General features: G+C 34.3%; 1 protein-coding gene across 4 annotated transcripts in view; it reads right to left on the reverse strand.

Moving 5' to 3' along the window:
- The window catches only part of LOC149787815 (leucine-rich repeat- and IQ domain-containing protein 1-like), a 160,288-nt gene that overhangs the window by 128,810 nt on the left and 5,875 nt on the right, over positions 1-25,603 (reverse strand). For all 4 annotated transcript variants that reach the window (XR_016424108.1, XM_089974026.1, XM_089974028.1 and 1 more), the window contains exons 2-7: positions 23,980-24,165; positions 19,138-19,255; positions 12,977-13,071; positions 8,032-8,194; positions 5,723-5,865; positions 2,755-2,871 (exon numbers count right to left, since the gene is read on the reverse strand). Coding sequence is in view for 3 of the 4 variants with exons in the window: in XM_089974026.1 (XP_089830152.1) it covers positions 2,755-2,871; positions 5,723-5,865; positions 8,032-8,194; positions 12,977-13,071; positions 19,138-19,255; positions 23,980-24,165 (822 nt within the window). In the remaining variant the exon portion in view is untranslated. The remainder of the gene's footprint in view (positions 1-2,754; positions 2,872-5,722; positions 5,866-8,031; positions 8,195-12,976; positions 13,072-19,137; positions 19,256-23,979; positions 24,166-25,603) is intronic.

The following is a 25,603-nucleotide window of genomic DNA, read 5'->3' on the forward strand; positions in this document are numbered from 1 at the left end:
CAGGATGGTGACAGCGAGGTCCGCAGGTTGTAGGTTTTATATTGGAGATTCCCTCTCCTAGGCAGATGGCCAACCATGACTGAAGAGATCTGCCTTCCCTGCTATTTCAAACCATAGCTGGTCCACCACAGCTGCAATCCACTAATATATATGGTGTGCCCTGGTCCCGAACACTTGATGATTGATCTGTAGAGACCTTCCGCCCTAGCCGGTGACTTCCCTGTAGAAGTTCATATGCCTAGTGATGCAGTGTTAACATCACCCCCTCAACGTCATTTGGCCCACCAGATGAAGCGATGTACCGGGGTATGCCAGGAATAATTCCTTCTTGAAGGCAGACATGAGAGATTTGGGAGACGGATGAGGACCAGTGCATCCATCCACTCAGAGAATGCAGCTGCCAGACAACAAAGGTACTACCTCTGTCTAGAGCCCCCTATACAGAGCAACAATTACCAGCATAACACAGGGTACTACAGTACAGAGCAACAATTACCAGCATAACAGAGGGAACCATAGTACAGAGCAACAATTACCAGCATAACAGAGTACCATAGTACACAGGATACTATAGTACAGAGCAAAAATTACCAGCATAACACAAGGTACTATAGTACAGAGCAACAATTACCAGCATAACACAGGGTACTATAGTACAAAGCAACAATTACCAGCATAACACAGGGTACCATGGTACAGAGCAACAATTACCAGCATAACAGAGTACCATAGTACAGAGCAACAATTACCAGGGTTTCACAGGGCGCCATAGTACAGCGCAATAATTGTATGTATATTATAAACACATTCTGTATGCATATAAAAATTATCATATTCATATGCAGTGTATTTTGACCATATGACCTAAAAGCACTGCATAGGCTATACATTGTAACTGACAGGAGTGGCTAGATTACAGTATTGTAATTGCAAGTTAGTAAAAATGCTTAATCAACTATCCTTAAACAAGATTTTTTTTACTTGATGGAAGTTCACCATAAATGGCAGTTGAAAAAAATCTGAACACATGTTGAAACAACACCTGTAACATGTACATGAGCAAATGCACACAAGTTTTTATCCCATTTTGTTCATCTCAATTTCTTTGTTGCTGATAAAACATTACCCTAATTATTCATAGATAACACAATGAAACAATAATGTCACTCTATGAATGAACTAAAACCCTCTTTACAACTGAAATGAAACAGTTAACATTGGAAGTGCGTCTATTTTTCAAAAGAGGGGCTCTCTTAATGTAACCACTCTCATTCTAGATTCGTTACAACAGGTCATTAATAGGATTACAAATTTATGGTTTATTACATGTCTACATATGTGTAGTAATTTCAGGCATTGGTTTAATACTATGTGATTTACTGCATTTTTCCTCATATTTTTTTACAAAAATGAGTGAAAACCATTTTGACCTTACAGGTGCTCTTGAATTCCACAACAAAACATTGTCTGTATGTTGGGACCTACATAAATGCATTTTTATGCTAAATCTTGAATAACATAATATTTAGACTGATTTCTCAAATGAATATTTTCCAAAATGTATTTGCCCAAAAGTTTACGAAAACAGATGATCCAACAAAGTGGTACTTCCAAGACACAGTGATGTCCACTATTATTTCCCCTTGACAGGATCACTTATGGTTTCAATCTGATTTTATGAAGAAAATAATGCGCTTGTTGCAATTAAAATCTTCAGGTCTCAGATTCTGTTCTTAAAACACAAACTGCTATTTACATACTATTGTCTGAGGCCCCAAGTGGCCAAGTGATCTAAAGCGCTCTCTGTTATGGATCACTGCCATATCACCTCTGTCTCCATGGGTTCAAGTCTTGGATTCGGCCAAAGTTGGTATGTGAGAAAGCTTGCCAGTAACTTCTCGTGGGTCAGTGGATCTTTGCAGGGTTTTCCCTGGTTCTTCCTCCACCATTAATACCAGCCACCATGTATAGCCTATTGTGTGCTGAAAAATGGCATTAAAGCCCACAACAACAACAACAACATACTATTGTTTAAGTTTCGGAGCACAAATTTGTATGTTTTTATCATCAAATGATAACTTGTGGAAATTTGCCAGTGACAGTTGCAATAACCAGAGACATATATAACACATCTCTGCTATAACTTACTATGGAAGGGGTTAATGGTCAATCAGCTATCAAAACATATACCTGTGAATGTGCAAGAGTTTGCTTGTTGGCGCAATTGAAATCAACACCAGCTATTTGATGGCTTGATCCCTACCATTTTGCCTTGAGCTACATATAACACCAGAAATAACTGGCTAAAGCAAGGGAGCATCATATCATTATATATGTTTTTTATCTTATAGGTGTTGTCTAATGTTGTAAAGCGCTCAGAGCTTCTAAAGATTAGGCACTATACAAAGTCCTCATTATTATCTCAGAACCTACGATCACTCAATGTACATCTAAAACATCATAAGGCCAAGTCATTTTTGCTCACCTTATAGAAAAGGAGAGGTTGTCATTTTTTTAGGTGACTTAGTCACCCACTTTGCCTGGTAGCGTGACCCCTGCTGTCATACAGCACAACAACTACTAGTATAATCTTTTCTTCACTGTTCTGACATTATTAATGCCTCTCGTTAAGATACTCAAAGCTTGTTTTGTCTTTGAAGTTTTGCATCCAAGTTAAATTCTAAGTTGGTACATTCATTACACAAAGGAATGATGCCAGATCTACATAATCTTTCTAACTATCCATTAATTTACCATTCTCTGTGCAGTCTGCATCGTTTCCTCTTTCTCTCTCTGCCGTTGTCTCAAGTTACGCTCCTCCTGTATCCTCATTTCTTGAACCTCTTCCTCCTTCCTCCTGGAGCTAAATTCCTATAATGCACCAAAAAGTGATGATGATGATGATGATGATGATGATGATGATAAAACAGAAGAACAGCATGATAACAAAAATAATACCTATAACATAAAAATAGAATGTCTTATCAAATATCCATGAAACAGTTATTGGAACATATACCTAGTTATATAATCACAAAATTTAGCATAAATTTCTTTTTAGACGGAAGAGAAATATTTGTTCACAAATATTAATGAAAACAAAATTAACATGTTTGAAATGCAGATTTTAAATATTTCTTCTGAGAAAATGTTTGGAATTATAATTCATTATATTTTCATTTCAGAAAATGTATACATTAATATACTTATTATAGCATGAAAGAGAGAAGTTATAAAGGTTACATTTTAAAAATACCTCAAAAATCTGGCCACATATCTTCCCTTACATATGAAATTATTTTTTTAAAATGTATTGTTCCTTATACACAAGGGCAAATAATCATTCTAACAGTAGTTTCATGTTATTTAAGTCTGTATGCTAAAGATGTTTACCACAAGAAGGCCTGGGCCAGCGTGTTGAGTCCAAGATGAAATAATTGCTTTAAATATGTGACCTTAACTAGAAGGTCAAAAGATTGAGCAAGTATGTCACAGAATGAATTCTTAGCTTTTTAAGAATTTATCTAACATATCAACAAAATTCATCAAAGGGTTTAGAAAATATAAAGAAAGGAAAACAATTTTAACCCAAAGCTTGATGCAAATTTTGTATGACTCTAAGCTTGACTCCAAGATTAAAAGGGTGACAGTGTGTGTCTAAGCTTGATGATGATTGATCTCAAATACAAAGAAACCGTATCCAAAACCAAATACAAATTTTATATGACTGTGACTTTGACCCCAAGGTCAAAAGGACAAACGTACATTAAAATAATTCAAGCCTCTTAGTTTCACAAAGATTAATCCCAAGTATGCAATAAATGCCATCTATGAGTTTAGAAAGATAAGCAAATGATTTTAAAAAATCAAAACCTTAATGCAAATGACAGTGACCATAACCTCATCATCAAATGAGCAAGTTATAGAATGTATTGTCTTAGATTAAAGCCAAATATAATGAGAATCAAACAGTTTAGCACAAAAGAATTAATCTAAGACCTTAACACAAGTGACATGTTATAGAAGAAGTTTCTAAGCTTCATAATGATTTGTGCAAAGTATGATGATAATCTATCAAGTGGTTTAGAGGTGAAGGAAATATATGCAAAAATAAAATTTTAACAAAAACCATAACTCTTTTCACTGTAGCCACTTTCACCTCAGCTATCAGAAAAGTGATTGCTTTGTCTTGCTTCCCATTAAAGCGGTATTGATAATAATGTATGAACATAAGTATTTAAAGGGTTTAGGAAATATAATGAAATGAAAACAATGGACATAACCTTAACATAAAATTTATATGACTCTGAGATAAAATGATGAAAGCATGTGTTGCAGAATGAGTTGTGTAAGCTTCATAATGGTTCATCCCAAGTTTGAAGAAAATCCAACAAGGTGTTTAAGAAAAATGACAAATAAAAGAAGCTTTAACCATAATTTTAACAAAAGTTTTCTTTGGTTGTATACTTAACACCAAGCTCAAACAATCAAGCATGCATTTTACTGAATTAACTGTCTTAGCTTCATAATTGCTCATCAGAAATATGAACAAAAAAGTCCATTATGGGCTTTAGGAATTATAAGTAAAGTAAAAAAAACTTTAATCAAAACTTTAATGCAAATTTTTTATGACTGTGACCTTGACCCCAAGGCCACAGAAGTTAGAAAACTATGTCACAGAATGAACTGTCTAAGCTTCATATTTATTAATACCAATTATGATGAGAATCAATCATGGATTTAGGATATATTAGCAAATAAAAAAACTTTAACCAAGATTTGACACAAATTTGCTATGACCAGGCCCTTCACCCCAAGTGCACATGCCAAAGAATCAATCTTCTTCGACTCCTAATGACTTAAGCCAAGTATGATTAGAGGGTTTTAGGAAATATGTACAAATAAAAAATTTAACCAAAACATAATTGTTGCCCCTATTATCATTTCTGGTGCCACTGTTGGAAAAGTTACTGCGATGTCTCGCTTTTCAACTAACGTGGGAATGGTGTACACATATATCAATAATAAAGCCTGGCAAAGCCACAACAAAAATTCTAAACTTCCATTCTGAGTCTGAGATAAAGTTATATCATACATTAGAACATGAAATCAAGCAAACAAAATCTGTACCAGAGAAGGAAGGCACCCTCAATACTAACATCCAAACATTTTAATTCATTTTGACACAATCATCCTTTTTTACTGGGACTGCAATAATTGACACAATCATCCCCTTCCACTAGGACTGTCACAATTTGTTATTGACACAATCATTCCCTTCCACTGGGACTGTAGCAGTTTAATTTTAACACAATCATCCCCTTCCAATGGGACTGTAGTAATTATTAATACAATCATACCCTTCCACTGGGACTGTATCAATTTCTTATTGACATAATCATCACCTTCCACTGGGACTGTAACAGTTTAATTTTAACACAATCATTCCCTTCCACTGGGACTGTAGCAATTTCTTACTGACACAATCATCCCCTTCCACAGGGACTGTAATAGTTCAATTTAACACAATCATCCCCTCCCACTGGGACTGTAGCAAGGCTGCATCTGAGATCCCAAACCTGCTTAATCTCATGAAGCATCATTGCCCTTTATTAATTAATGTTGACAGTGTTCAGGCTACAAAGAAAACTGATAAAAGGACACAATAAAATACATAAAGACATGACACATAATATGTCCAAAAAAGTGTGAATATAATTACTCTCTGGAGCCTTTCTTCACGTTCTCTGTGCTTCCTATCAATTTCTTCCATCTGAATTTTGATGGCTTTCTTGAAATCCTTTCTGAATTGCGCATGATTTGTACCCAATGGCAAAATTTCCTTATTCTCTGTTACATCTGCATCTGAATCAAATATGTGTACACACAAATTTACTCCTATTTCTATAAAGAAAGCAGGAAAACTAGTTCATATGTAAAGTGGTATATTAATGCACAAGGTTCATAAATTTCTGATAAGATCTAGATCTGAGTTTGTGTTTTCATGCTATATTGGTATGAAAATGTAATCGAGTCATCTACATATGAATATAAATATGTCTATCAAATTTCACTTGCCTACCTCGTATGGTTTTGATAAATCATATTAACAAAGTCTTTTGACAAAAAGTCCAAGGAGTTGAAAAATGCTTACCCCAAAATGTATTAAAAATGTGTCTAAAAATATAATCAAGTCCTTTATGTATGGATACAAATATGCCTACAAAATTTCATTTGTATATGTTGAATAAGTTTTGCATAATCCTGCTAACAAGCTTCTCCATACAGACATAAACAGTCTGGACCAAATCAAGATGCCCCCACTGCCTGAAATGGCCTTCCATGATAGATAGTCTCCTCAAATCTTACATCATGTGGCCAGGGAAGATGCAGTTTTTATTTACCTCTTTTTATTCACTTACTCTTTTCCCCTCAAGGCCAGGAAATTTTTTCAGATATAAAGAAGTGTCTTTTTCTGAGTTGGTAATTTATGATCTTTTCACTATGATCTTTTCACAAAAGACTCCAGTTTTCATAGATTTCCATAAAGCCCCAATGCTGCCATTTATAATAAATTTCACCATTTATCAAATCTAACTAAAGTTTGGAAGGAGGGAAATGATTTGTTAAAATTGCTATCTAACATTAACCATTCTTTGAAATAATCAAGATGTTAGGTTTTAATGACATTCAAATATTCACTTTAGAATTAAGAAGTGCCACCCCTTAATACGGTCAATGAAGCTGCTCATAATTTTCCACAGTGCTCCAAAAGTAGTGATGCGATACATTCGACAATTTCCATTAGTTACTAATCTAACAAAAAAACATTTGCATGAGGCACAGAAATTGATTCCAGAATGAATGGAGAGAGGCAGGCCAGATTTTCTTAAACAGTTCTGAGAAGAAAAGCATGCATTAGATAAAAATAAGACTTGTGTTAATATTGGTGATCAGCCAAAGCACTGGAATATACATTGAAGAACAAACTTGGGCTGAAGACAGTCTGACATATAATGGTGTTAGCGTCTTATGTTTACAATGGTGACATCTTCAAATCTTGTGTGCCAGCTTTCCACTGAAATCGATTAACCCATGGATGTCTTCAATCAACATACAATTAATTCATAGATATGTGGAAAATGGCAGGGTATCTCAGTTTGAGGAAAAAAATTACAAGGCTCATAATGTGATGAAATGTTGATATTATCTGGTTTTAATGGAACCCAATGATGTTTAAGACCAATACCTTTCAAGATTCAGTCTTATTCAGATGATTTGGTAAATATGACCTTTTGCATGTAACATTGGGGGTATAAGCTCTGTGCTGTACTCAGTTGTAGTACTTGAAACAATGGTCCTTAAGAATTTTGTTATTGTAAAGATACAAAAATTACTTTCGGAAAACAGAATAAACTATCTAAAATAAATAGAAATGAAAATAAACAATCAAATCCAATAATCATAAACCAATTAATCTTATTCTATATAAGTTACATAACATATATATTATATAACAATTCTTGTGAAACATATTCACTAAATGCTAAATTTCTCTATTATGTCCACATGAAATACAAAATTAACCCGTTTCTATAAAAACTACCAACTTGCAAGCAGATATTATATCCTAAATCATTTTACTTGTGTGAATATTTTCTGCACAAATATATTTCTAAGATGAAGGTAAGGTGTAAAATGGGCACTATGTAGATCTGTTTTTGTGTAGGAATAAAATGAAAGCAAAATTTTACGTTCAGTCCCTTCTTATATAAAACATTTTACTCTCTTATCCTTGATTAAATATTACCCCCCCCATAAAAATTTTTTTACTGATTCAGACAAGTTTATGGAAAATTTCTCTATTTTCTGCAAAAAATACAATCAAACATGTTGCTGCCATTTTAATAATTGTAATGGCAACAATTTCATTTTTCTCATAATCACAAAAATTGATCCTAAGAAAATATATGGATTTTTGGTATACCTGACCTCTGATATGCAGATAAATGCACAAAGCACTACACTAACCCTCAGCCTGTGTTAGCGGCATCAATACTGGGCTAGAATTAGTTGATATGATTTCCCCATGGGAGGTCTCATTCTCTGCTTCCATCCCACTTAGCTCCTCAGTAAATAGGTATTCGTCTTCATTAATTGGTAAGTGCACCTCCTTCTCCAAATCTTCCAGAAGCTGGGATAATATGCAATTCAGAATATTATCTAGATGGGCTCAAACAATTTCAACTGGACAAAAAAAAAACTATAATGGGACTATATTTTTATATTTTTGTATACAAATAGATTACTTTTCTTTACCCACTCATGCTAGTCAAATTTAGAACATTTTTTGGACAGGATAGCTGAATTTAAACAGATTCCAATAATTTTCATCCAGACAGGACTATTTATTAGGTGGTTCTCAGAACACAGTATTCAATTTTACATCAAAAGTGCATGGCACTCAATTTTTAATACTAATTTTAAAGAGACTTTGTGAGTAAAATAGCTATTATTTTTTAGTAAACAGTAAATTTCCTATGTGTTCCATTAAGCAAACAGGTGTTTACTGATCCTATAACCTTAAGCATCTCCATCATGAAATTTTACTTAACACATTGAGTAACATGTTACTCTAGATTTGGAAATCTTATTTAAAAATGACAAATGCTGCCTTCAGATTGGTCAGAATATTTTCAAGTAAGATTTGGAGCTGAGGCACATTTTATGATAGAGAGGCCAGAGCATTTTTGTGTGAACTACTTGTTTACTGTAAATGAACAGCAACTCAAATCCTTCAGCAGACTGAACTATCTTTTTAATGTATATGAACATCAATTCAAATCCTTCAACTGACTGAACTATCTTTTTACTGTACACGAACAGCAACTCAAATCCTTCAGCGGACTGAACTGTCTTTTTACTGTATATGAACAGCAACTCAAATCCTTCAGCTATCTTTTTACTGTATATGAACAGCGATTTAAATCCTTCAGTTGAAAGAACTATTTACTGTATATGAACATCAATTCAAATAGTTCAGTTGACTTAAGTATATTTTTACTGTATATGAACGCGATTTAAATCCTTCAGTTGAAAGAACTATCTTTTAACTGTATACGAACAGCAATTTAAATCCTTCAACTGACTGAACTATCTTTTTACTGTATATGAACAGCAATTTAAATCCTTCAGTTGACTGAACTATCTTTAACTGTATACGAACAGCAATTTAAATCCTTCAACTGACTGAACTATCTTTTTACTGTATATGAACAGCGATTTAAATCCTTCAGTTGAAAGAACTATCTTTTTACTGTATATGAACAGCGATTTAAATCCTTCAGTTGACTGAAGTATCTTTAACTGTATACGAACAGCAATTTAAATCCTTCAACTGACTGAACTATCTTTTTACTGTATATGAACAGCGATTTAAATCCTTCAGTTGAAAGAACTATCTTTTTACTGTATATGAACAGTAATTTAAATCCTTCAGGTGAAAGAACTATTTACCGTATATGAACATCAATTCAAATCCTTCATTTGATTAATTCATCAGTATCCTTGACAATGGCTACAGATGGCATGCTTGGTTTAATTTCTTTTGTCTCTCAGTTGATTAATGGTTCCACTAAATAATTTCACACAGTATGACATAGTACTGAACTGTGGTGAAGCAAATGACACCACCTGGTTATTTGTCAATATAAACCAACATATGCAGTCAACAAAATAGAATAAAGGAGCTTTGTCTTTAATTATAATCCCACAATTTGTGATTGCTTCCTTAATAACTGCCACTCTGACACAGGTATTGTCACTTGATGCAAGATCCAGGATGCATAAATGCACTCTGGATGCAGTGTAAATCACAATTAGTGTAACTCCGAGTAATATGTTTGAACTAGTAGTACAGTTTATTTCCCTGGCCAACAAAACAAACAACAGGGAAACTTCATTTTCAAGTAAACACAATCAGGACCTTTTACATGGATGAACATTTTTGTACCTTGTACCATTAATATAGCTTTCAGAACAACAAAAAACATAATGAATAATCCACTGTCCATAAGTTTTGATAAACCTTATGCATTTATGTCAAAATGGGTGGAACTTATTTCATTTACAGTCAAAACATCAGTATTTTGTCATAATCAACCCAAATTTTACAACACTGTTATCATGTACTCACCTATAATGTTTTACACATGTTCGCTACTACTATCTGTATGAATCCTGTACGTACTCATCCTTGAAGCCTTGTACATATTTTATTGTAGCAGTAAAACAATTGTCAAGTTTTTAACAGCATATGTTGTCTAAAGACACCTCATCTTGTAGAAATAAGCATTATATACAAATCTGTACAAATGTCATTGCAGAAGACCTCATGTAAGATTGGTCAGTTGACCAAATGAGTTTCTTCTTTTAAAAAAGTCATCATTATTATTATTATTAGTAGTAGTATTACTATCTATTGTATGATTATGTATCAAAATATTACCATTTCTTTGACAAATTGGGGGGGGGGGGGGCCAAAAGCACAGCCAAATATTCAAATATTGAGTTAAAAGATTCAATTATTGAATAATAGTTCTGAGGTCTTGCATAGCTCAGAGAATGACCTATCAGCTCCTAATAACAGTGTTATACATAGCCTTTATTGCACAAAGAACATCATATAATATGTACACTACCAATGAACCAATCATAAAAATTGTATGTACCATATATACTTGCTTCTAAGTTGACATGTTTTACTGAAAATTCAATTTGCATGGTGTTATGGATGTATTATAAGTGCAACATATAAAAATAATTCATAAATCAAGGGGTAATGTAAGAAACTCAAGATGTTTGCAGCACACAAAAATACTGTCAATTCAAAATATTTGTATGTTTTCACACCCCTATTCCCATTCAGAAATGCATATATGGTATGCACTGTGTTTATTTCATCACTGTATTCATTGTACAATACTTGTATCTACAGTTATTTGGATTTTAACAATTTGAAAATATTATGGGTAAATTAAATTTCCCCTGTGACAACCCTGTGATTGAGCCACAAGTTTGATATTTGCTCAGTGACAAGTAACAGGGTGGTTATTTGAACTCCCTTGTGATCTTGCTGCACAAATGACACATGTTCAGTTGCAGCCTTTAACATATTTTCAGACTGTATAACCAAAGTGTCACAAACAGAACCCAAGCTATGTCTCTACATAAGCACCTACATATGACAGTGAAGCAGAGGAAATGGAGTTGAATAATATTAATGATCACTAGACAACGAAGGAGGATTTCAGAGCTTTAACAGACAATGAGGGTGAATTCTTGGTCTTTGTACCAGATGACATTAGATGATGACATTTATTGGATCCTGTGAATTATAAAAACATGGACTTGACTTTCACTGGTTATTTGTAAGACATGGAGTTCATGTACTATGGGATACTGTGAATTGGATCATTCTAATCTATTTTTATACTGGTATGTGACCAATAATTCTTTGAATTCATGGATTTATCATATAGATTGATTTAACTCATCAAGCATTGTGAATTTTAATGGATTTAATTAGAACAAAGTGTAACTTATCAATTTATTTGACATATTCCCCTCAATAATATAACCGTATATTACACTAGATGCTAAGATAAGTCACTATGCAGTAACATAAAGCAACAGATACCCATTGTTAAAAATAGCTGACTCATCAGGAAAACATGAAGGCTTACAAATATCTTTTAAGTATATAATTAGTTTCATAGTGGATGGATGGATACTAGTTACATCAAAAACACAGATGAACACATCATCAAGGCCTAAAGTAATCAAATCCCAAGCCCTATCCAAGAAGCTACATGAGTTACATAGAGCTGATGGTACTGTAGGAACTGGCCATTAAAAGAGAGAGAGAAAGAGAGAGGCAAGTCTTTGAGGAATATGACCATTTGTTCATTGTTAGCTGCTAGTCAGACAAGTTAACTTGTTTATTACTGGATTAGTTATTACCAGGCAGTGGGGGGGGGGGGCAGAGTTAAGATGAGAGTCACTATGCACTAACATAAAGCAATAGATACCCATTGTTAAAAATACTTGAGGTAAACCTATTGTTCAACTCGGATACTCGTAGGCTGGCATATTACTGTTTATTACTAAATGCAACTATCTATACTGACAAATTTTCTATTCATGTAAGATGTGTAGGTCACTCGAGTTGCCCAACATCAAATGTGCATGACCATAGCAGATGCACTTTGGAATAGGTTTGGCCAGCTAAAAATAGTATTGGAAAATGATCTAACCAACATTCTCTCCATTGTGCATGTTGCAAATGTAAACAATTTCTCCTTACACCCTCCACTCTCAGAACTTCATAATATCTGCAGACTGCCCCCTTAAAATGTATCATTAGCTGGACACCATTTTTAAAAATTCTATAATCAACAGTTTAATCATGCAAATGCTCTGCATAGAAAATATGTGCAGTTTAAAGTGTCTAAGGTACTACTGTAAAGTTAGTCTGGTTCCCTGAATAATTCCAGAAAAGCAAATATGAAACCCAGATCCAAATAAAACATGGATGAGTGTATTATCTGGATTTTACTGCAACTTTCATGTTTCCATAGTTTTCCTTTTGTTCCATAAGTCAGTATTTTAGGGGTCATTTTCGTAAGACTTATGGCAAAATCATAAGGGTTGGCAGGTCTATGGTTCCCACTGGTTTTGATAATATGTGGATAAAATGCATACAAATTCCATCTTTATTAAATAATTATTTTTCAAATATCTTCCATTTTCAAAAGTAACAGATTTAAATTCTAAAATGGTGTATGGCCTTAAAAATTGTACTTTTTCCTATTACCAGCAGAATCACATATGAGTTAACTGAATTCATGAAAATTTTAATAATGGTTAAATATTCTGGTTAACAGTAATACCGCAATATATTCTTTCTTTTTTATACCTTTTTCTTGTATTGCTCTATATCCATACCACTCTCTCCTGCTAATCTCTCCATAAATTTGTGGTCTTCATATGACAGCAAAGCCAAATTATCACCTTTGAGAGAAGGAAAGAAAATTTCTTTACTATGTTAGTGCAATATTTGTTCTCATAGAACAATTGAGTCCCCTGAACCTATCAAGCATATTAATTTGGGCGGGAAAAACTCCCAAGAAATGGGGAAACGAATTACAAGCTTATAAATAACATTTCCTGATGATGTTAAATTTTTCTGATTTTTCATTATCTAGGCTTACTCTTTTATGCTTTTACTTTAAGAATATTATCCTTTTTCCTAACTCATGAAATGCTAAATCTATTTGTGCTAGTGCAATGATATTTGGGTGAATGGGTCTTGTTGACCCTCTGGGGCCAAACAGACTCAGGAATGGGGTCACGTGACTTGTGCCGGCAACGGAATATAGTTTTCGACTGTATGAATATATGGGTCATCATTCTTAGCATCACTTGCAAAAGAATTCTTGGAGATATGGGTTGTATATTTAGTGATCATATTTTTTACATTTTCCACAACCATCCCATCAACTGCCTTTGTGGGGGCCCCCGAGTGACCGATTGGTCTAAAGTGCTATCCTTTACGGATCACTGCCATCTCACTGTCTGTGTGGGTTCGAGTCTCGGATTCGGCTAATGTGGGTATGTGAGAGAGGTTGTCAGTACATTCTCATGGGTCGGTGGTTCTTTCCGGGGTTTTCCCAGGTTCTTCCTCCACCATTAATACTGGCTGCCATGTATGGCCTATCGTGTGCTGAAAAATTACGTTAAACCGTAAAACAACAACAACAACAACAACAAAAACTGCCTTTGTGTATAGCTTCCTATGTTGTAGTTATTTTGTAAAAAACTTTATGCATATTATATCATATGAACCTGAGGTGTTGCAGTTTCAGTTGCTCTTTGCTCGATGTAACAGTTAGGTCAGGTGCTATGGGAAACTAGCAATGCATATTAATTTCTCAACAGCAACATTGTATGATGAAGGTATTTACACCTGTACTACACAATTACCGCTCTGGTGGCCTAGTGGTTAGAGCGTCCACCTTGGATGTGGGAGGTCGTGGGTTCGATCCCCGGCCTAGTCATATCAAAGACTTACAAAAATGGTACTAACAGCTTCCTCGATTGGTGCTCAGCATTACGAGGTTAGGGTTAGGACCGGTCGGCCTGGTGTCAGGATAATGTGACTGGGTGGGACATCATGCTACATGTCTGCGACATGATGTCCCAGTGCTAGACATCACTATAAACTGCCACACTGCAGACATCATAGCGATATGACTCGAAAATGGTTAAAGCTACATTAAAAATCCAAATCACACATACACACACAAATTATTCAAGTGTAACATTTCTTTGCATCCTTTGTTATTTGCATACATTTAAAAAATAAATAAAAATTCCACGGTTCTTTATGTTACATGTACATTATGGCGGTCTCAGCCCTCAAAAGGATTGTTTTTGGTTTGATGGTTTAAAAATTCACATTCAGGTCTAAATTTCAAATAAGCAGTTTACCACATACTATAATAAAGTAATTTTGTAAACAACTTTATGCATGTTATATCATATGAACATAATATTATTTTCAACACAATTGTCACTTTTGTGGCCTGCATCAACAAATCATTTTCCAGCATTATTCATTATGCTTAATAGCTTACTTTCCTCCCTGTTGTCTTTAACTTAAAAGTTTTAAAAAAAAACGATTAATTTGGTAATCTAACTTCTCACATATAGTGTACTAAGATTTCTTGTTATCCTCTCATCCACACTTCATCACAAATGAGTTTTTTGCTGAAATGGTCATTGAAATATTAACATTCCAATTATTTATCATAACCTATAAAATTATCTTGACTATTCTCTTCTTTATCATTTGAGTTAAGTTAATATGTCTAGCAAAATATGTTTCTTCAATAATACATACCTGATCATAATAGCTTAAGAATATTACCACTACCTGACAAATCCAGCTACAATTTATAGGCAGCTAAATACTGTCTGGTCACACATGTGACAGTAAGACAGTGATCTCCCCTTGATAAAGGGATTGGTGCCAAATCCTGTGCTTATTTCAGTTACTGAAGTGGAATGCATACTCTCCTATTAGGATGCAAGTGTAGTTAGGCAAAGAGAGGATATGCATATTATGATCAAATAAGTATTACTGAAGAAAAATATTTTACTAGCAAATTTTTGTTCTTCTTTCTTCACATACATTACCTGATCATAATACCTTTATTTAGAGAATAGATAAGAGGTGGAGGGAGTTAAATCTCCTTACCTTGGAGAGGCCATCTCTAATCCCCTAAAGTATATAAGGCAGCTTATACACTAATAACCTGGCTGAAACATAAGTCTCTGTAAGCTGAGATGAAAAATCTATGAGGTAAAAGTCTGAGAAGGTTTACTCCAACCTCCATCACATGGATGGTATAAAGTCAGTTAAGGGACAACTTTGCTTAAATGCAATACTTGTTCTGACTGCCCTAACTTCATCACCTACAACACATAGCAAGTTTGTCTGATATTGGTTAATCCTCTATATACAAAATGGATAACCCATCTTGTCCAGGATGAAACAGCCTGTGCTGAGATAGCATCATTTCTCTCTCTCTCTCTCTGAGGTAAGAACAGATGGAATCTCTTTGCAATGGCTCAGTTCTTTTCAGATACCACATCAGAGCTCTCAATGGGTCCTGTAGATAAAATAAAATTGAAGGTTCCAGGCTAGAAAGAGATTTGTCCACAAAAGACCAATTACCCATGAGCAGGAGCATGTTCCTGGCAATGAAAGCAAGGGCTGTGATGAATGACACTCACCCATCCTATCAGAACTGTAAGTAGGTTAGATCAACCTACAATGCCTGTATTATGCTGATTCTGCCTGCTGTAGCTAATACAATTAGGAAACAGGTTTAACGTGAGAATTAAATCAATGAAACTCTCAAGAACAAACAGTGCATAATTCATTCAAGTTAGCTTTTGTGATAGATTCCACTTTTGGAACAGTGCCAGCACCTTTGGGTGTGTGAATCAAAATTTGATAGAAGATCAGATTTTTTAATATCCTCTATTCCATGGTGATGCAGCATATCAGAGATTATGAAACAGTAACTATTTATAGTGCTTGGATCTGTTTCTCTTCAAAGAGCCAAAGTAGAAAGTTAGCTATTTGAGTTACTGATGACTTAAGCAGAGAAATGTGTTCTTGCTTGAGTTATTCTCTCCATCACTTGTTGTGACAACAGTTTGTTTTTACGGGCTTGCCACACATGTTCAACTGCCCTGGATTCTGGTGTAATGCCTGCAGTTGTGTGTAATGCCTGCAGTTGTGGTTGCTTGAGCAGATAAGGAAATATCTTCATTGTTTTGCAGTTTCTGCTGCCAGATTTCTCAAGTCATTTATCCATGACTTTACCCATTTGAGCGGATCAATTAGGATGATGTGATATGTGATACTCCAATTCTCTTGCTTTTGCAACACTCATTGGAATCAGAGATGTTAGAGGTTCATTATACATGTCCAAGCTGTTCCAATCTATGGAAAGAGTGTCAGCTGCCAATGGCTTTCTTTACCAGAACTATAAAACAAAGTTCAGGAATTTCACAATTCACCTTACTGCAAACAGATCCACTACTGGTCAATCTCAATAGCTACTTATGCAACTGAAAAATCAGGTGATGAAGAGACTAATTTATTTGTGTGATTTAATTCTTAAAGATAATGAGACCACTAATATGTTTAGTCTCCTTGGAACATGATTCACTTGTACATGGATTTTGTCGCTGATAACGCTGTCTTAGAAAATCTGAAAACAAGAATGCAGATATCTGGGGATTCCCCCTTGCCTAGTGATATAATTCACCACAGTGAAGTTGTCAATTATGATGTGAATGCCCTTTGCATGTAACTTTCCTGCCACCAACAAAGTGATTTCACTATGACTTTCATTGCTAGGATACTGATATGCAATAAATGGTCCTGAGTGAACCACTATCCACTGGCCTCCTCGAATGATGGAAGGAGATGTGCACCAGAGATCAATGTACTGTTGTGTATACAAACTGTCAACTTCAAAGGTTGTACCTGATGTAAGCCAAGTGAGGTTCTCTCATTTGTTGAGCTGTGACCTCATATTCACAGAGACTGGTATTGTTTGCTCCAAAGGATCAAAGTTTTGGCCTCCATTGGGACAATGGTGTCATTTGTACAAGCCTCAAATATGGGTGACCTAGGACAAAGAGGTCCACTGCTGCACTGAGTAAACCCTGTTGGCAATGGAATTCTCAAGTTGCGAGACAGTTTTTATAAAGAATTGACACCCTTGTTGAATGATTTCAATGCATATTTCACCAGAAGAAATATTCTTTTCAGGAGGAACTCTCAGTCTGAAAGGCAATTTTTGCAAGAACTGAAGCTAGCTTTGTTGGTGATGGCCTTGAACCAAGTCAGATCCATGAGGTACCAGGCCTACTGGGATCTGTCATATATAATAGCAACTGAGCACAAAGGCACTAAACTGTCAACAGAGTGGTATAAAGTGCCATGGTACTATACAGTATGTCTCCACTGACTGATGTCTCTTCCCAGAATATGTGATGTTAGATCATCAAAAGCCATCCCCTCAGGCATATCTGAATTAGATGTGGTATTAACCATAAAATTTATGTCTGATGATAGGTAGAAATTTATGTAGAAACAATCCCATTCTCTCTGCCTTTATCCACACTGATTTTTGAGAACCATGGCTTTCAAAATGTATTGGATCTGCAGTACTGTTTCACTGTCAACTGGGTACTGTGATACTAAAGTGACCATCAAGTGAGCTGGGTTCATTGCAAAACTATATGAGATACTAAACAGCATAAGCGGGCCCATCAATCAGTCTTAGTCCAATCATGATGAAACAGGGCCATTTTATCCTCCACAACTTTATCATTTGTGGCACTATCATGGGTAGACTGATCTCTATCAGTGCCAGTGCTCTGATATTGATAAATATAAGTGGGTCCATAATTTGATAAAATAGGCAAGATTGTCTTTGTTACTGACATCATGAGATCAGATTCAATGATTGTAGAGGGCCATCTTATTGTCTATAACCTTGTCAAGTTCCTTGTGCTGGAGCGAGTTATGGGATATGTAATATGCAGAACTGCTCACTAATTGCACCATGCAAAAAGAGAATATCTGAGGTGCTTATTGAGGTTTTACCATTCCCATGCTTGATGTGTCTCTGTTTATGATTAGAATGATATAAGCCACTCAACCAGACCATGCTAACAGTTGAATGCCAGTTGGTCTATCTTGATTAGCATGTCAGCATATGCTGGAACTGGAACTCTGGACCAAGCTCTTGACAGAGGAGGAGACAAAACTCTGGCCAAAGGGCAGATTCTTTTCATGTCATTGTTAGGTCTAGCAAAGACAATGGAGCTTGTGAGCAAACTTCATTGCCTCTAGAAAAAACTGTCTATGCTGACACCTCTAGAACTGAAAAGTAAGGGGAGGGATCTTCATTTATTTAAAAAAAACTAAGGAATTTTCTGAATGCAGGATCGATTTAATAATAATGTAAAGTTAAGACTTTAAAATATAATAAACAAATTTGTGCATTTGGTTAATTTTCTATGTAATATTTCAGATATATGTGAGAATCCCACAATCTTTCAACGTAGAATAGACCAGGCCACCACAGTTCCTAGATTAAGATATATGGTGTACAAGTCAAGTTCATGTATAATAATTATTTTTCTTTACAGCATAGATTCCAGTGAGAAGATTTTTTAACATTTGACTCATAAGGAAAGAAATCATCAGAAGAACAAAGATTCAAGAGCCACTGAAATCAAAGTAGTTTTCTAGCAGCAGGATGCATAGAAGTTTTCAAAATAATTAAAAAAACTGCTCAAGTTTCATGACCTTGTCAACAGCACCTGGTAAAAAAATAATGAAAAAGTTTTTCAAATACATCTTTATATCTCCACAAGGTGCCAATTCTAGTTCACTGACATTTTTCCAGGTACAGTCTATATTATAGCATATATTAGAATATATATATATATGTGCCATTTTAAGCTTTCATGCATATATCTTACTTTTGGTCACTGTATTTTGCAGGAGCTCATCACATTCCCGCAGATCCTTTTCAAACTTGGAAGTTTGATCCTGAAGCCGATGTATGTAATCATGTACTTCTTGTGGAATATACTGAAACTGCCAATTAAAAAACATGTTTAAAGGATCAATTATGACAAAGTAAAGTCTTGAAACAGTGATATCTTTTATGAAAGGAACATATGGACTGTTCTAAAAAGTTCTGCTACTTATCAAAATGATTTAGTGAGAAAGCGTCTTTTCTTTGTATTAACTTGATTCAAAAAGACTATAACTAATTAGTAAAAATATGACAGATGCTTATTAACCTGAAAGTATGGTTACCAGCTCAAGCTATTAAAGTTAATATCCCAGAATTTTCATACTGTTATACAATTAATAGGAAAAATATTCATACTACTTTCTAGTATAATGATAAATTGGTTATTTCTCTGCAAACAAGCACCTGCTCTTAAAAGCATTTTATTCTCTTTAATACCAAGGAATCATTACCTAGCTATTTCACTTGACTTTATTTTAATTCCACATCCTATAAAAACTGAGTAGGTTTTACTCTGGTATATATAGTTTAATAGCATATTACCAAAAATTCTGGCTATAAAGTATCAAGGAAGTTTTGTAATCCCCAGAAAGGTACACACAAAACAAAGATCAAACCATAAAAAGGGGGAAAATCTTAAAAATATGATGTCCAATCTTTCTAAAGCTACACTCAACCTCCAATATCTTCTTGGCTGCAACATTATCATAGGATGCACCCCAGGCAAAAAGGCTGCATCTATTAGTCACCTCTTATGACATGCTGTCAGGTACATTGGATCTATACTACATGTCTGAGACAACAGGGGGAACCATACAAATAGTTCCCCTACTTTCACCCACTCCTACTTCATTTTACAGACATTCTATTCATCCAAGGAAAATATAAATGAAACAGCTTCCTTGTCACTAAGCACATGGTGGAAATAAATTTATCATTAAATAACTAGAACATCAGGGGTCACGCTACCAAGCGAAGTGGGCGACTAAGAAGCCTAAAAAATGTAAACTTCACCTTCTTCTGTTAGGAAAGTGAAAATGACTTCTCCCTGCAATTTATTTAGACGTAAATTGGCTGTCCATACTTTCTGAGATGTGCCCCTCATCTTATCCAGGTTAGTTCTAGTGTTGTGTTGTACCAAAATGTATTCATCAAGCCATCAGTAGCTAGGCCTAGTTTTGATATCAGTTACGCTGACAAAAAAACTATAGCACATTTACAGGCATGTGTTTTGATAGCAGAGTGACCACTAACCCTTTCCCAAGTAAGTCAGCAACTATCACTTCCCAATTTCCACATGTTATCCACTGATGATAAAAAACATACAAACAAGCGTTTCAAAGGTTTAACAATAATATGTCAATAGCAATTTATGTTTTAAAAACAGAATCGGTGATTTGGATATTTTAAGTGCCTCTTGTACACTATTTTGTCATAAAATTTGTCTGAAATTGCAAGTCAACCAGTAACAGGGAAATAATGGCAGACATCAATACATCAGTTTATTAGATTGTCTGTTGTTTTCGTAAATCATCAGGCAAATATATTCAGAAAAATATATAATTCATAGAAAGCAAAGCCTAGGTACATGTAATATGTTATTCAAGATTTAACTTTAAAATGCAATTATGTAGGTCAGAAATGTAGGGGACAATGTTATGTTATGGAATTTGCAAGAAGCATTGTAAGATCAAACTTGTTTTCTGACTTGACTCATATTTGTGAAAATATGGAAAAAAGCAGCAATGCAGATAGTATTTAACCAATGCCTAAAATTACTACAAGTATGTAGACATATAAATAAAACATAAATTTGCAATCCTATCAATGGAGTGTTGTAACAAAGCTGTATATAAAGTGAGTGGTTACATTATGAAAACCCCTCCTTCTAAGAGTAGATGCTCTCACAAATCTGTGTTGATTCAGTTGGAAAGAAGGGTTTAGATTATATACCAACTATAAAGGAGCTATGTCAGTAATTTTATGCATTTTAGTGTGTTATATATAAATAGTTACAGTACTATTTTATCCCCAACAAAGAAATTAGCACAAACAGAATGATCTGAAGACAAGTGTGCATTTGCCCTCATGTACAGGAATTGTTTCAAACACATTTAGAAATCTTTCAAAGTGCCAATATTGTAAACTTTAAGAAAGTATTTTTTAAAACAGTGGTTAAGGGTAGTTGAATAAGCATTTTTTGTACTAACTTGCAATTACAATAATGTAATTGGTTATTCTGTTAAAATTTGTTACCAGGTCATTTCTATGATTCTCTTTTGAACTAATATGGCCAAAATAACTCAGACAATTTCTACTTGAAAGTAAAGTATTTCTTAAATCCGATGTTAAATGCAAATATGAATACTGGGAAATAGAGAGCATAATTCAAATAACACATATATATATATATATATATATATATATATATATATATATATATATATATATATATATATATATATATATATATATATATAGAGTGAGAGAGAGAGAGAGAGAGAGAGTGTGACCCCGCTATAGCACGCTCTGTTATAACGTGAATTCGGATATAACACAGGCGTGGCTCCTGAAATTTCATATACATGTATTTTTCTTGTGCACAAAAAAAAAATCTTAAAAAGTATGAAAAAAACCGTAAAAAGTTGCTTATCGTTTTGGGGAAGAGATCGCGTATGAATAATACAAGACGATCGTGGCTTGGCTCCTGAAATTTTATATGCATTTTTCTTGAACATGAAAAAGTATTTTTTTCTTCTTAAAAGTAAGAAAGAAAAAAAAACGCATAAAAATTTATTCTGGGATCGCGTAGGTCTTCGCCAATGTCGCAAACTTGGATTGTTTTTCCTTACTGGCTGCAAAACATACCATGTGGCTTTTTTATTTATTGGTGACATTGTTGGCTGTTTCTTTTTTTGTTTTTTTTTGTATACAACCATTGGTTTGGAGAGCAGAAATTCAGAGACCCCATGAAAGGAAGCCGCAAACTGGATATAAAATGCACTGAACTTTATCTATCGTTACATAAACAAATTCTTTGTCCAAACTGACAAACCATCTAAACAATGCATTGTTATATCATAATCCGCTTATCTTTGCATCTAGCATGAGTTCTGTATGTTCTGAAATATCCGCTTTTTTGTTGTTGACATTTCTGGTAACGAAGATCAACCAGATGAGGCAGTGTCTCGTAATCTATCTTTCATCGGATTTTCGGCCACTCACTAGTAATTAATATATTTACAAAGACTGACATTTGTATGTGGATGGTAAGTAAAATTCCTCTTCTTTTCACTCAGAATTAAATCCTTCAGAAAACTCACGTTTTCTGTAATAATCCCTGTCATCAGAACACCTGCGTCTCTATCGTCCGTTGACCCTTTGTTAATTTTCAGACACATGCGTGGAAGGCAGCATCACACTGCTACCACAAATGTAAAAATAAAACAAACAAACAAACAAACAAAAATTCATCTTACTTATTGGTTTATTCAGTAGGCATGGAGGGACAGTAACTAGAATAGTCTAAATGACAGAAAATTCCTGTTTAAAAATGTACCCAGATAAAATAGTTTGCTGAAATTTCAAAGGAAACAGATTACCTTTGTAGCACCGACTGTTATGAAAACGTACTCAGCAAATGTTAAAAATACCAGTCTCAATCATGCAATACAATTATTTGATGTTGCCGCCACAATAAGAAATGGGTATTCATTTAGTTCTCCAAAGCTGTCCTTTAGCGGTGACTTCAATAGCGCATACACCCTTCAACAAAGAAAGCCAACTACAATCTTTCAACAACAGCAAAGAACTTTTCTTCAAAGGAAGTCAGTACCAAACTTAAATAAAAATGATGGAATCTGATGGATTTTTACATTTTCCAATGTGACTGGAACACGTTAATTGTGCTTTGAAAGTTTCCTTTTTGTAGGGAAAAAAAATTATGTTTATGAACGCTACCAATGGCAGCTTAAAACGCAAACTAACTTTTACCGACTTGGAACGTACTTTAAAGTAAATGTGTTTTGTCATTCGTTACGTGATTGTGTTCTGAATTCAGACCAATATGACCTGTTACAAAATTAATCAATATTTTAAAGCTGTGTATGTGTATATTTTCGGTGGAATCACTTGTATTGTGGATTCAATGTATATGATGAGGTTAGCAGGTGAGTACACGGTGTTGATACTCTAGTCTTGCAATACATTAGGCATTTATATATAAACAGGATTTACGTATATGTACCAATTCATGGTTCTCTAAATAAAGTAAACTATTATATTATATCTTCTCTGTTTTCACTACAGGTGTATTTCTCATTTAATATGCATCAATTTAAGATGGTAACTGTGCCGACAAAGCATGTATTTTACCGTCTGCATTTATTACCCCCATCCACCCACACACAATTTTTGTTGTTGGGGGTGGGGTACATTGTCTTCAGTTAATTGACTTGGTTGCATAAACACGGTTTGGTATATAACATGGTCGGGTTTTATGGTTCCCAACTACCGTGTTATAGCGGGGTCACACTGTGCGTGTGTATATATATATATATATATATATATATATATATATATATATATATATATATTGCGTTTATTGCTTTTGCATCCACTTCTCCCTGTTCTGTTCAAAAGGAGAAGTAACTTCTCACTAAAATTAAAGTATAGCTTGAACCCTGAACATACATTTGGACATAATTCATTTACTGGTATAAAATTTCACATTTTGAGAAGGATACTAAATGTTGAAGAAAATAAAATATTGCAGCTATCAAACCTCTGCATCATTTCCACCAGCTTTGCCATTGTTTTCAGCATCTATGTCTCTGAAGTCTTCCAAATTATCATCTAGATTAATATACTCAAGCTGCTGAGCAATCTCTGCTTCAATCAGTGTTTCTTCATCCATCGCACCAAGAATACCAGCAGGAGGCATGCTCATTATCAGGTGTCCTGTGAAACACTGAAATAAATACATTATTTGCTGTTTTGCCAATGCTCATTTGCACTTAATCTTTATTAGTTTCATAAGAATGGAAAATTGTTTATTATCACCATCATAATCTTCAATGAATACCTCCCTCATAAATGAGTATAATCACACTGCTGTAAAAGTTGCAACATAGGGACACATGGGATGTTCATTTTATACAGTATAAAAAGTCGATTTTGCACAATTTAAAAGTGGATTTTAAAAAATGACATGAAGGTACCTAAATCTGTGGTCAGTTGAAAGAACATTTCTATGGAGTCAATCTGCCTTGGAAGAACATTTCTATGGAGTCAATCTGCACAAGGGATTTCCATCATCTAACCGCACTTGGCAAAATAGAGGCCTGATATGATTGTCTGCTGACATGTGAATGGTGATAACTCTGTATAAATTTACAAATATGCTAGTGTAATGCTGGCACAACTTTTAAAATTAACAAATCTCAGAGTCACGTTATGTGCTTCATAATTTCTTTGTGGGACATTTCCTGTTTATCTTCCATTTTGTGTCATGGAATACTCTACATATATTCATGTTTGGCTGCCTGCAAATGATAAGGTCCCAAATATGGTTCAGTCACAACATGGAACTATTAACTGCATCTGAGACTAACAAACAGGAGGATTTAGAAACTACCTACCTGGCTGACCTATTATCATCTGTCCCTTATTTCCCAGTACAATATAATACTATAATGTGGATTTGATGAGCAGGCCACAGAAACTCATTCACAGTAATATTTTGTAAACCACACTGCTCCAATATTTTAGTACTAACATAAGAAATAAAGGTATCTGGCTTCATTATCAAAAGATATGAGAGTGGACTAGTATATTATATTTTGACATTTTAGAAAAATAGTGAAAACATGGTAAAAACTGAATTTTTAATTTACATTAGATACTTACATCAAATTATTTTTTGTGAACAACTTTATAAAATATGTATATATGATACATTAATAAAATACACACACACACACACACACACACACACACACATATATATATATATATATATATATATATATATATATATATACACTCCCAGTACATTAAAAAATATATTGCTACAAATTTAAAATCATGGTTAATTTATGAGTGGTAAAAAGATCTTTGTCATAACATTATCCTTATCACTGTCATAAAATGACAAAAACATTACATGTATATCAGAATGGAGGAGGAAAGTTGGTTTCATTTGGCACTGATAGTTGTAACATTTTCAAATAGGAAAGGAAAAAAATATAAACTGATCACTGTTACAGCTAACTTCACTCTTTAACTAGGTAAACACAGCTGCATTTCTAGCCTGATAGCAAATTCACCCCTGAGGTGCCATTGATTCTATGACTCAACCAACTATTGGAAACCACATCTGCATATCAAAAGATAATAGGTGACATATG

The sequence above is a fragment of the Sinohyriopsis cumingii genome, chromosome 11, assembly GCF_028554795.1.
Source record: "Sinohyriopsis cumingii isolate HCF-2022 chromosome 11, ASM2855479v2, whole genome shotgun sequence".
NCBI classification, from domain to species: Eukaryota; Metazoa; Mollusca; class Bivalvia; order Unionida; family Unionidae; genus Sinohyriopsis; species Sinohyriopsis cumingii.